This window comes from Littorina saxatilis, linkage group LG16 (assembly GCF_037325665.1).
Source record: "Littorina saxatilis isolate snail1 linkage group LG16, US_GU_Lsax_2.0, whole genome shotgun sequence".
Taxonomy (NCBI): domain Eukaryota; kingdom Metazoa; phylum Mollusca; class Gastropoda; order Littorinimorpha; family Littorinidae; genus Littorina; species Littorina saxatilis.
This window is the reverse complement of record NC_090260.1, coordinates 16,561,075-16,573,574: the sequence shown is the minus strand read 5'-3', so window position 1 is coordinate 16,573,574 and position 12,500 is coordinate 16,561,075. Positions and strand designations below refer to the sequence as shown.

Genomic DNA, 12,500 nt, shown 5'->3' with positions numbered 1-12,500 from the left:
CATCATCACTCGTCTGAAGAACGAAGACGGTGCCGCAGCCCTTCCTCAGCAGAAAATGTCCCTTCAATATCAAGACTACGCTTTTTGAAGTGCCCGTCGGGCCCCAGAGGATCCTCACGTCGACATCGTCGTCGTCTGGCGGCTCCTCCAAGACTTGAAACTGCTGCGGGAACAGAGCTATGCAAGACATGGGTCGACCATGCTCCATTCCAACAGCGTGAACAAGATGGCCCTGGGTCCACAGCTGTAGTCTAGGCTCTCTGCTGAGGAATAGCTCAACCGTTGTCAGTGGTATGGAGAATCTGTCATCATACACATTCACACATTATTAGGTACATCACACACACACACACACACACACACACACACACACACACACACACACACACACACACACACACACACACATACCGTTACACACACACACACACACACACACACACACACACATGCATGCATATATATCAATCAAAGCAATAAACAAATCAAAGCAAGTCAAACAATCACCACAAAGACCACGAACAAAAAAACATCCACACAAAAACACAAACAGGGATAGACAGGGAGAGATCAAAACAGAGAATTCGTAACGAGAAACAAGAGAGAGAGAGAGAGAGAGAGAGAGAGAGAGAGAGAGAGAGAGAGAGAGAGAGAGAGAGAGAGAGAGAGAGAGAGAGAGAGAGAGAGAGAGAGAGAGAGAGAGAGGAGAGAGAGAGAGAGGGAGAGAGAGAGGGAGAGAGAGAGAGAGGGAGAGAGAGAGAGAGAGGGAGAGAGAGAGAGAGAGGGAGAGAGAGAGAGAGAGAGGATGGAGAGAGAGAGAGAGACGGAGAGAGAGAGAGAGAGGGGGTGGGGGGGGGGGGAGGGGGGGAGAAAGAAAGAAAGAAAGATAGATGACGTCAGGTCAAGTAATAACAAACGTGCGTGCGTGCGCTTCACCAATATGATACAGCTATGCAACAGTACCTGGCAACCAACTGTGTGTAGGTAGCTGCATCCATGGCAGGGTCCCCGCCCTCATTCCGTTCAAAGCTTGCCCTCCACCACGCGTCGAGCCTTGTCTGGTCAGCCATATCGTCCTCACATAGACACACCTGGCTGACATTCCGACTTGACTCGACGCTGAGGCCTTCCTGCAACTCCTGTAACTGAGGTCAACACACACGGACTGTAGAGAATGCGGAAAATGGCACACGGGATGGTTTAATACACGATGCACACAAAGACAGTGTAACATTAGGCCTACCTGAGTTTGAAATCTCTTCATTCCTGATTTAGTGTTTACCAGCCTAAAAGACAACTTTCTGGACAAAAGCAAACCATCCTTTCGGAAAAGAGTTTCCCGTTTGTGGTGACGCGCATAAGGCTACGTAAAGTACAAGTGACGTCGTTTTCGCGACAAAAAAATGATGTCTACTATTCTAATTCAAGGTCATTGTTCTTAGAGCTCCAGTAAAGAAGTAAAAAGCAAATGCTTATTCGACTCGCCTTCGTCTTGTCCCACAACAATGTAACCCCCCCCCCCCCCCCCCATTTTAGGATCCCCCCCTCCCTCCCCTATGAAAGACTCCCGCCACCACCACTCCCACAAGAGTCCCTCCCTTCTTATACAACCACCCCCTTTTATGCCTGACCTCCCCCAATAGGACCCTTTTTTATTTTTAAAGATTATTTGTTCATAACCTCTGTAAGTTAACCCACATTTTAAGACTTAACCCCAATAAAAAAAATATTTGAAAATTCCTATTTCAGCTTCATAAATTAAATTTTCAAGAGAACGTTGGCATCAGAATAATCGAACAAAACTTGATCAAAAGTGTGACCTGTAATATTCCAGATATGTTCAGTGGTGATCATCTTGTCCAGCAAACATGTCCATGCTATTACTGTGAACATTTTCGAAACAAGCTACATTTTGGTCATGTCTGCTGATTAATAACACCTACAATTGTGTGAAATATGGAGGCTTTGTTACCCAAATATCTGAAAGAAACTAAACTTAAAAAGTTGATGAGCATGACCCCGCTGTGACCCCAACATTTGACGAAGGTCAATCAAATCGGGGTCAAATCGGAAGATTATTAAATACCAAAAGTCTGCAAATGTTTAAAGGTCTAGCTTCAAAATCATCCGAGATAATCTTAACGTTAAGTTTTTTGTTCGGACATACGGACGGACACTGCATACAGTGTGTGGACAAAAAGCCTAGCGCTATGAACTGGCCCTTACTTTACGTTCGTGAACAAAGCTCTCTCTCTCTCTGTCTCTGTCTCTCTGTCTCTGTCTCTCTCTCTCTCTGTCTCTGTCTCTCTCTCTCTCTGTCTCTGTCTCTCTATCTGTGTATCTCTCTCTCTCTGTCTCTCTCTCTCTCTCTGTCTCTCTCTCTCTCTCTGTCTCTCTCTCTCTCTCTCTCTCTCTGTCTCTCTCTCTCTCTCTGTGTCTCTCTCTGTCTCTCTCTCTCTCTCTCTCTCTCTCTCTCTCTCTCTCTCTCTCTCTCTCTCTCTCTCTACTTCTCTCCTGCGTTCGTCTGTTTTTGCGTGTGTGAGCGAGTGTAGGTCAAGAGTTAACTTACATCGCTCATGTTCAGCAGCACCTCCTCCAGACAGCGTCTCGTTGTGTCGGGCAGTACAATGGCCTGGTGGAGGGCTGGCTGTGTTACCAGGTCACCCAGAACAGAGCGCCTCACAACATCTCTGGCTTGCTTCAGGTAAGCAGCGGCCTTCTTTAGTTCTTCTTGAACTGCAAGGGGGTCGTCTTCTGTCTGAGGTATGATTGCCGCCATCATTATCCCACGCTCGCGATGTATGGCGAGCAGGTCAACAAAGTCCTCCTCCAGGTTCAACGGCTCTGCTTTGATGCTGTTCGTGTTCCTGGCGGCTGCACCAGTATAGATGCTTTGGGTATGAGCACCATATACACCAAATTTAGCTTGGGTCAGAAGTACCATAATTTCTTTTTCCCTTGCGGCTTTGTTCTTTATCTGATTCATGCAGTGGTGGACATTTTTCAGCACTGTGTCTATGCGGACAGTGTCCCTGACCTCTCTACTCTCATCTCTGTCTATTTGTTGCTGTGTTTTCAGTACCTGGATTCGCTCACCTTCTCCGATATTTGCCATTCTCTCTTGCACAGTGTCCATGTGAGCCGGGGGGATTATGTATGATTCGCTCTCAAGGTGAGGGAACCAGGCGTTGAGAAACTCTCTCTGGAATCAAAGACATGATGATGTACTGTCTACTCCCTTCTAGTACCATTCACAACCTACGTCAACTATGAAGACGGTGAAAATACAGACACCAAATGGGGACTTATGTCTCGTTGGTGGTTCACACAATATTTGCCTAGAACACAGCAGATAATTGTTCTATGGTGTAAATTCAAAATGAAAAACAAAAACAAGGAAAACAACAACAACAACAACAACAACAACAACAACAACAACAACAACAACAACAACAACAACAACAACAACACAAAAAGAGTAAAACTAATGATAATGCACCTTATTCATTTTAAACGTAACTTCAAGTCTTAAAATATGAGGTTTCGGTGTGTGGTTTTTTTTTCTGAGATGAATTTACCTCATGGTCTGACAACTTTAACACTTGGTCCTCTGATTCCTGTGATCTTGTCATTAAGGGCGGGGCAGGAGAGACAGCCTGGTTCCCCGGTGACCCAGAGGTACTGCACGGCGGAGCACATTCCACAGCCGGTCCCTGTGTGATGTGCATAATATAACCGTCACTTCTGTCATAGCGCTGTTCATAATTATGAGTTGTGTGCATGATATGACCGTCACTTCTGTCATAGCGCTGTTCATAATTATGAGTTGTGTGCGTGATATGACCGTCACTTCTGTCATAGCGTTGTTTTAGATAGTGTGACTCACCTTATTGTCATGCAATAGTATGTGAACGTGTTTCCTCACATGGTACAAACATTATTTTATTTTCCTGTGCGTTTGTGGGCCAAAACGCCCACGTACACTCATGGTTTTGCACGAAGAGGATTGTATGTGCTTGGCCGTATGTTCCGTCGGCCATATACTTATACTCTACTCTGTGTCGTGGGATGCATGCTTGGTATTTTCATGTTTCTATAATTCACTGACATGGATTTCAGGATCTTTACCATTTTTACATGGTTTTGTACCACAACATGGGGGGAGATGGGGGGGGGGGGGGGGGGGGGGGGGCAAGCAGGTATGCAAATAAAGTGACCCGGAGGATCGGAACATCTCTTCTCTTTATCAAGCAGGTGGCGGGGTTCCAAACACTCAACCATCAACTTGGCTGTTGCGATCGTCATCAATGAGGAATGTTCAGTCTATTTGCATTGATCGACACAGACACGGACAATGCATGAATACGACCCCAAACAAATTGACAGATTAGATCGGCCTCGTAGGAGCTGAGGGGGACGGGAGGGGGGGGGGGGGGTGGCAGGAGAGACAGAGATAGACAGACAGACAGAGATAGACAGACAGAGATAGACAGACAGAGAAAGACAGACAGAAATAGACAGACAGAGATAGACAGACAGAGATAGACAGACAGAGAAAGACATACAGATAGACAGACAGAGATAGACAGACAGAGATAGACAGACAGACAGAGATAGACAGACAGAGATAGACAGACAGAGATAGACAGACAGACAGAGATAGACAGACAGAGATAGACAGACAGAGAAAGACATACAGATAGACAGACAGAGATAGACAGACAGACAGAGACAGACAGACAGAGATAGACAGACAGAGATAGACAGACAGAGATAGACAGACAGAGATAGACAGACAGACAGAGACAGACAGACAGAGACAGACAGACAGAGATAGACAGACAGAGATAGACAGACAGAGATAGACAGACAGACAGAGATAGACAGACAGAGATAGACAGACAGAGATAGACAGACAGAGATGGGTTGGTTGGCTGTGGCAATCACGATAACATTGTAGACGGTTCTAAAAACCGCATGTCTTGTTACACTTCTTTTGTCAAATCTTGTTAATCTCCTTGAAACATGTAAACCTGTGAAAGTATTCATTCGTATTCATTCTTTACCATTTTTACAAAGTACTTTTGGGGGGGCTTACTGATTTGTCTATTAGTGTAAGGGAAGGAACTGTGCTTGTTCTTGACAAATGGAATGTCAGGATTACTTTCCCTTTAATTGTCAGGAAGTCAGAAATCAGTGTTTTAGAATTCTCAGGAATGTTGTGTCTAAGTAAATTTAGAAAGGAATTAGTGACAAAAGATTATTTGAAGTATGTGAGTGTTATTTTTTTATTTTAATGAGTTTTTAGGCTACCCAAGACGTAACAAATCAACGGCGCGATTCGTACAGCCCTGAGCAGCACAGTTGGTACAGCGGGTACAGTTCGCACGGCAGTCACACTCCCCTTGCCTGATGCACCGTGATTCCCTGCTGCACTGGCAGCACGCCTGCAACGTACAATGCGAGTGTCCCCTGTTGTCGTGAGAATGTACGTGATGTATGTCTACACTGTTCAGTGTCCCCTGTTGTCGTGAGAATGTACGTGCTGTATGTCTACACTGTTCAGTGTCCCCTGTTGTCGTGAGAATGTACGTGCTGTATGTCTACACTGTTCAGTGTCCCCTGTTGTCGTGAGAATGTACGTGCTGTATGTCTACACTGTTCAGTGTCCCCTGTTGTCGTGAGAATGTACGTGCTGTATGTCTACACTGTTCAGTGTCCTCTGTTGTCGTGAGAATGTACGTGCTGTATGTCTACACTGTTCAGTGTCCCCTGTTGTCGTGAGAATGTACGTGCTGTATGTCTACACTGTTCAGTGTCCCCTGTTGTCGTGAGAATGTACGTGCTGTATGTCTACACTGTTCAGTGTCCTCTGTTGTCGTGAGAATGTACGTGCTGTATGTCTACACTGTTCAGTGTCCCCTGTTGTCGTGAGAATGTACGTGCTGTATGTCTACACTGTTCAGTGTCCCCTGTTGTCGTGAGAATGTACGTGCTGTATGTCTACACTGTTCAGTGTCCCCTGTTGTCGTGAGAATGTACGTGCTGTATGTCTACACTGTTCAGTGTCCCCTGTTGTCGTGAGAATGTACGTGCTGTATGTCTACACTGTTCAGTGTCCCCTGTTGTCGTGAGAATGTACGTGCTGTATGTCTACACTGTTCAGTGTCCCCTGTTGTCGTGAGAATGTACGTGCTGTATGTCTACACTGTTCAGTGTCCCCTGTTGTCGTGAGAATGTACGTGCTGTATGTCTACACTGTTCAGTGTCCCCTGTTGTCGTGAGAATGTACGTGCTGTATGTCTACACTGTTCAGTGTCCCCTGTTGTCGTGAGAATGTACGTGCTGTATGTCTACACTGTTCAGTGTCCCCTGTTGTCGTGAGAATGTACGTGCTGTATGTCTACACTGTTCAGTGTCCCCTGTTGTCGTGAGAATGTACGTGCTGTATGTCTACACTGTTCAGTGTCCCCTGTTGTCGTGAGAATGTACGTGCTGTATGTCTACACTGTTCAGTGTCCCCTGTTGTCGTGAGAATGTACGTGCTGTATGTCTACACTGTTCAGTGTCCCCTGTTGTCGTGAGAATGTACGTGCTGTATGTCTACACTGTTCAGTGTCCCCTGTTGTCGTGAGAATGTACGTGCTGTATGTCTACACTGTTCAGTGTCCCCTGTTGTCGTGAGAATGTACGTGCTGTATGTCTACACTGTTCAGTGTCCCCTGTTGTCGTGAGAATGTACGTGCTGTATGTCTACACTGTTCAGTGTCCCCTGTTGTCGTGAGAATGTACGTGCTGTATGTCTACACTGTTCCGTGTCCCCTGTTGTCGTGAGAATGTACTTGATGTATGTCTACACTGTTCAGTGTCCCCTGTTGTAAGAATGTACGTGATGTATGTCTACACTGTTCAGTGTCCTCTGTTGTCGTAACAATGTACGTGTTGTATGTCTACACAGCCGACCACGAAGGGCCATATCAGGGCGGTGCTGCTTTGACATATAACGTGCGCCACACACAAGACAGAAGTCGCAGCACAGGCTTCATATGTCTCACCCAGTCACATTATTCTGACACCGGACCAACCAGTCCTAACACTAACCCCATAATGCCAGACGCCAGGCGGAGCAGCCACTAGATTGCCAATTTTAAAGTCTTAGGTAGGTATGACTCGGCCGGGGTTCGAACCCACGACCTCCCGATCACGGGGCGGACGCCTTACCAGTAGGCCAACCGTGCCGGTCACTGTTCAGTGTCCTCTGTTGTCGTGAGTATGTACGTGCTGTATGTCTACACTGGTCAGTGTCCTCTATCCTTAGCGAATTATGACTTTATTCAGTTATTCTGCAGAAAAGACGAATGCTGGAGAAAACCCGTTTTTTTCTGCAGCATTTCTGCATAATTATCCTTAGCGGATTATGACTTTATTCAGTTATTCTGCAGAAAAACAGAAATGCTGGAGAAAAACTGTTTGTTTCTGCAGCATTTCTGCATAATGTCATCTTTCGGGAGAGCAACGTTTTTTTCAGTGTCCTCTGTTGTCGTGAGAATGTACGTGCTGTATGTCTACACTGTTCAGTGTCCTCTGTTGTCGTGAGAATGTACGAGCTATACACTGTTCATTGTCTTCTGTTGTCGTGAGAATCAGTGTAGGAGCTATATGTCTACACTGTTCATTGTCCCCTGTTTTCGTGAGAATGTACGAGCTATATGTCTACACTGTTCAGTGTCCCCTGTTTTCGTGAGAATGTACGAGCTATATGTCTACACTGTTCAGTGTCCCCTGTTGTCGTGAGGATGTACGTTTTGTATGTCTACACTGTTCAGTGTCCCCTGTTGTCGTCCTGTATGTCAACAACAACAACAACAACAACAACAACAACAACAACAACAACAACAACAACAACACAAAAAGAGTAAAACTAATGATAATGCACCTTATTCATTTTAAACATAACTTCAAGTCTTAAAATATGAGGTTTCGGTGGGTGGGTTTTTTCTGAGATGAATTTACCTCATGGTCTGACAACCTTAACACTTGGTCCTCTGATTCCTGTGATCTTGCCATCAAGGGCGGGGCAGGAGAGACAGCCTGGTTCCCCGGTGACCCAGAGGTACTGCACGGCGGAGCACATTCCACAGCCGGTCCCTGTGTGATGTGCATGATATAACCGTCACTTCTGTCATAGCACTGGTCATACATGTAATGATCATGATATTACCGTCTTTTCTGTCATAGCACTGTTCATATATGTAATGATCATGATATTACCGTCATTTCTGTCATAGCACTGTTCATATATTATGTACTATGCATGATATTACCGTCACTTCTGTCATAGCGATGTTCATATGTGTGGTTTGCATGATATTACAGTCACTTCTGTCATAGCGCTGTTCATAATTATGAGTTGTGTGCATGATATTACAGTCACTTCTGTCATAGCGATGTTTATATGTGTGGTTTGCATGATATGACCGTCACTTCTGTCATAGCGATGTTCATATGTGTGGTTTGCATGATATTACAGTCACTTCTGTCATGGCGCTGTTCATACGTGTGGTTTGCATGATATTACCGTCACTTCTGTCATAGCGCTGTTCATAATTATGAGTTGTGTGCATGATATGACCGTCACTTCTGTCATAGCGATGTGTATATGTGTGGTTTGCATTATATTACCGTCACTTCTGTCATAGCGCTGTTAGCGCTGTTCATAATTATGAGTTGTGTGCATAAAATGACTATCACTTCTGTCATAGCATTGTTTTAGATAGTGTGACTCACCTTATTGTCATGCAATAGTATGTGAACGGGTTTTTTCACATGGTACTCAGAAAAAATGTTCAAACATTATTTTATTTTCCTGTGCGTGTGTGGGCCAAAACGCCCATGTACACTCATGGTTTTGCACGAAGAGGATTGTATGTGCTTGGCCGTATGTTCCGTCGGCCATATACTTATACTCTACTCTGTGTCGTGGGATGCATGCTTGGTATTTTCATGTTTCTATAATTCACTGACATGGATTTCAGGATCTTTACCATTTTTACCTGGTTTTGTACCACAACATGGGGGGAGGTGGGGGGGGGGGGGGGTGGCAAGCAGGTGTGCAAATAAAGTGACCCGGGAGATCGGAACATCTCTTCTCGTTATCAAGCAGGTGGCGGGGTTCCAAACACTCAACCATCAACTTGGCTGTTGCGATCGTCATCAGTGAGGAATGTTCAGTCTATTTGCATGTATCGACACTGAAACGGACAATGCATGAATACGACCCCAAACAAATTGACAGATTATATCGGCCGTGTAGGAGCTGAGGGGGAAGGGAGGGGGCAGGAGAGAAAGAGATAGACAGACAGAGATAGACAGACAGAGATAGACAGACAGACAGAGATACACAGACAGAGATAGACAGACAGACAAAGATAGACAGACAGAGATAGACAGACAGACAGAGATAGACAGACAGAGATAGACAGATAGACAGACAGAGATAGACAGATAGACAGACAGAGATAGACAGAGATAGACAGACAGAGATAGACAGAGATAGACAGAGATAGACAGACAGAGATAGACATATAGACAGACAGAGATAGACAGAGATAGACAGACAGAGATAGACAGACAGACAGAGACAGACAGACAGACAGAGATAAACAGACAGAGATAAACAGACAGAGATAGACAGACAGACAAAGATAGACAGACAGAGATAGACAGACAGAGATAGACAGACAGAGATAGACAGACAGAGATAGACAGACAGAGACAGACAGACAGAGATAGACAGACAGAGATAAACAGACAGATATAGACAGACAGAGATGGGTTGGTTGGCTGGTTATTGTTTGTTGTTTAATGTGCCTACAACCTGTGGCAATCACGATAACATTGTAGACGGTTCTAAAAACCGCATGTCTTGTAACGCTTCTTTCGTCAAATCTTGTTATAAATCTTAATATTCTTTAAAATATTGGAGAGAGAGAGAGAGAGAGAGAGAGAGAGAGAGAGAGAGAGAGAGAGAGAGAGAGAGAGAGAGAGAGAGACAGAGACAGAGACAGAGAGACAGAGAGACAGAGAGACAGAGAGAGAGAGACAGAGAGAGTACAGCGCTACCCAAGACCTACCAGATCAACGGCGCGATTCGTACAGCCCTGAGCAGCACAGTTGGTGCAGCAGGTACAGTTCGCACGGCAGTCACACTCCCCTTGCCTGATGCACCGGCAGCACGCCTGGAAAGTACATTGCGAGTGTCCTCTGTTGTTGTGAGAATGTACGTGCTGTATGTCTACAGTGCTCAGCGCACTCAGACAGCAAACTGACAGGCCTCATCATCATTTCTACAGTGCTCAGAGCACCCAGACAGCAAACTGACAGGCCTCATCATCATTTCTACAGTGCTCAGAGCACCCAGACAGCAAACTGACAGGCCTCATCATCATTTCTACAGTGCTCAGAGCACCCAGACAGCAAACTGACAGGCCTCATCATCATTTCTACAGTGCTCAGAGCACCCAGACAGCAAACTGACAGGCCTCATCATCATTTCTACAGTGCTCAGAGCACCCAGACAGCAAACTGACAGGCCTCATCATCATTTCTACAGTGCTCAGAGCACTCAGACAGCAAACTGACAGGCCTCATAATCATTTCTACAGTGCTCAGAGCACCCAGACAGCAAACTGACAGGCCTCATAATCATTTCTACACTTCACAGACCACGAGAGAAGAGACGTCTTCAAAACAATATAACATGCCAAACACCATGTAGTTTCTGCTGTACAAGAAACCTTAAAAGAGGGGACAGAAGGAAACGAATGCCCACTTGCGGCAAGACACTGGAGCCTTATTACAATGAGCGGTAAGACACTGGAGCCTTATTACAATGAGCGGTAAGACACTGGAGCCTTTTTACAATGAGCGGTAAGACACTGGAGCCTTATTACAATGAGCGGTAAGACACTGGAGCCTTATTACAATGAGCGGTAAGACACTGGAGCCGTATTACAATGAGCGGTAAGACACTGGAGCCGTATTACAATGAGCGGTAAGACACTGGAGCCTTTTTACAATGAGCGGTAAGACACTGGAGCCTTATTACAATGAGCGGTAAGACACTGGAGCCTTTTTACAATGAGCTGTAAGACACTGGAGCCTTATTACAATGAGCGGTAAGACACTGGAGCCTTATTACAATGAGCGGTAAGACACTGGAGCCTTATTACAATGAGCGGTAAGACACTGGAGCCTTTTGACAATGAGCGGTAAGACACTGGAGCCTTTTTACAATGAGCGGTAAGACACTGGAGCCTTATTACAATGAGCGGTAAGACACTGGAGCCTTATTACAATGAGCGGTAAGACACTGGAGCCTTATTACAATGAGCGGTAAGACACTGGAGCCTTTTTACAATGAGCGGTAAGACACTGGAGCCTTTTTACAATGAGCGGTAAGAAATGATGAACTAATGACACTGAAACCCAAAGAATAAACTGAACAGCCGGTGACATGTAAACCAATGAAGCTAAGCCCCCATTGTATTGCATGTGTACGAGGGGGACTCATTATGGTTTGCAGCCTGGGCAAAGTAATGAAGTCACTACTTTGCTTTTTTCAGTTCATCAAAGATCAGTTTTGGGAAGACTTGTGTCAACACAAATTACTTGATTCCGTGCAACCGTCTTCGTTCAATGCTATAAAATGTCGACATGTCCAGTAAGGGTGATGGGTCTCCTGCCAGCAGTGTTGACTTTTCGCGAAGTGATTTTCGAGCAATGGTGTATTATGGCTACTGCCGGGGAAACTCTTTTTAAGAGTGCTTTTTAAATGTAAAATAATGTTTTAGAAATCAATCTCCATCGAAAGCAACTGTTTTCAGGTGGTTCAGACAGTTCTATACTGGCGCATGGACGTTAGAAAACGTTGACCGTTGTGGTCGAATGGCAACAATCGTTACCCCAGAAAACGTGTCCAGGGTAGATTCCCCGATTGAGATGGACCCAAAAATGATATACGCTGAAATACACGATAGAATGCAGATTTAATCGTGAAGTCTCACTCGTAGTTTTCACAGCAGTTGTGGTCCAAGGAAACGTTATAAAAATATAACCGTTGGGTGCCCCATAACATTAGTGAAGAGCAATAGCGGGGTAGGGTTGACTGGTGCACCCGTATGCTATTAACATTTGACGGAAGAAGGTTTCCTCGCGTTTGGGACATCGGAACAGAAGACCAAACTTGGGAAAACTTATAGCACCCAAAGATGAAGCAACAGTTGGCGGTGTGGGTCTCCCTAGATGAGAACCCACCTGTAACATTTAAAACAAACAGAAGAGCTTCCTAACAAATGATAGTGTATTTCTTTGCGACATCTGGCCACGTTGTTACCATATCACTTGAGGACAGACAACCGGTAACTGCTGACTGGTATGTCAGCCACTGCTTGCCTAATTTATTTCTGGTATGTTGCACACGACGTCTCCGACTGGGTGTG

General features: G+C 45.2%; 1 protein-coding gene across 9 annotated transcripts in view; it reads right to left on the bottom strand.

Moving 5' to 3' along the window:
* LOC138950503 (uncharacterized) overlaps positions 1-12,500 on the bottom strand; it is a 291,738-nt gene that overhangs the window by 3,078 nt on the left and 276,160 nt on the right. For 4 of the 9 annotated variants that reach the window (XM_070322224.1, XM_070322225.1, XM_070322226.1 and 1 more), the window contains 6 exons: positions 10,134-10,238; positions 8,014-8,148; positions 3,579-3,713; positions 2,570-3,202; positions 964-1,145; positions 1-302 (listed from right to left, as the gene is read on the bottom strand). The exon at positions 1-302 is cut by the window's left edge and continues 202 nt beyond it. In XM_070322224.1, the coding sequence (XP_070178325.1) occupies positions 1-302; positions 964-1,145; positions 2,570-3,202; positions 3,579-3,713; positions 8,014-8,148; positions 10,134-10,238 (1,492 nt within the window). The remainder of the gene's footprint in view (positions 303-963; positions 1,146-2,569; positions 3,203-3,578; positions 3,714-8,013; positions 8,149-10,133; positions 10,239-12,500) is intronic. The other 5 variants (XM_070322229.1, XM_070322230.1, XM_070322227.1 and 2 more) reach the window with 3 other exon arrangements.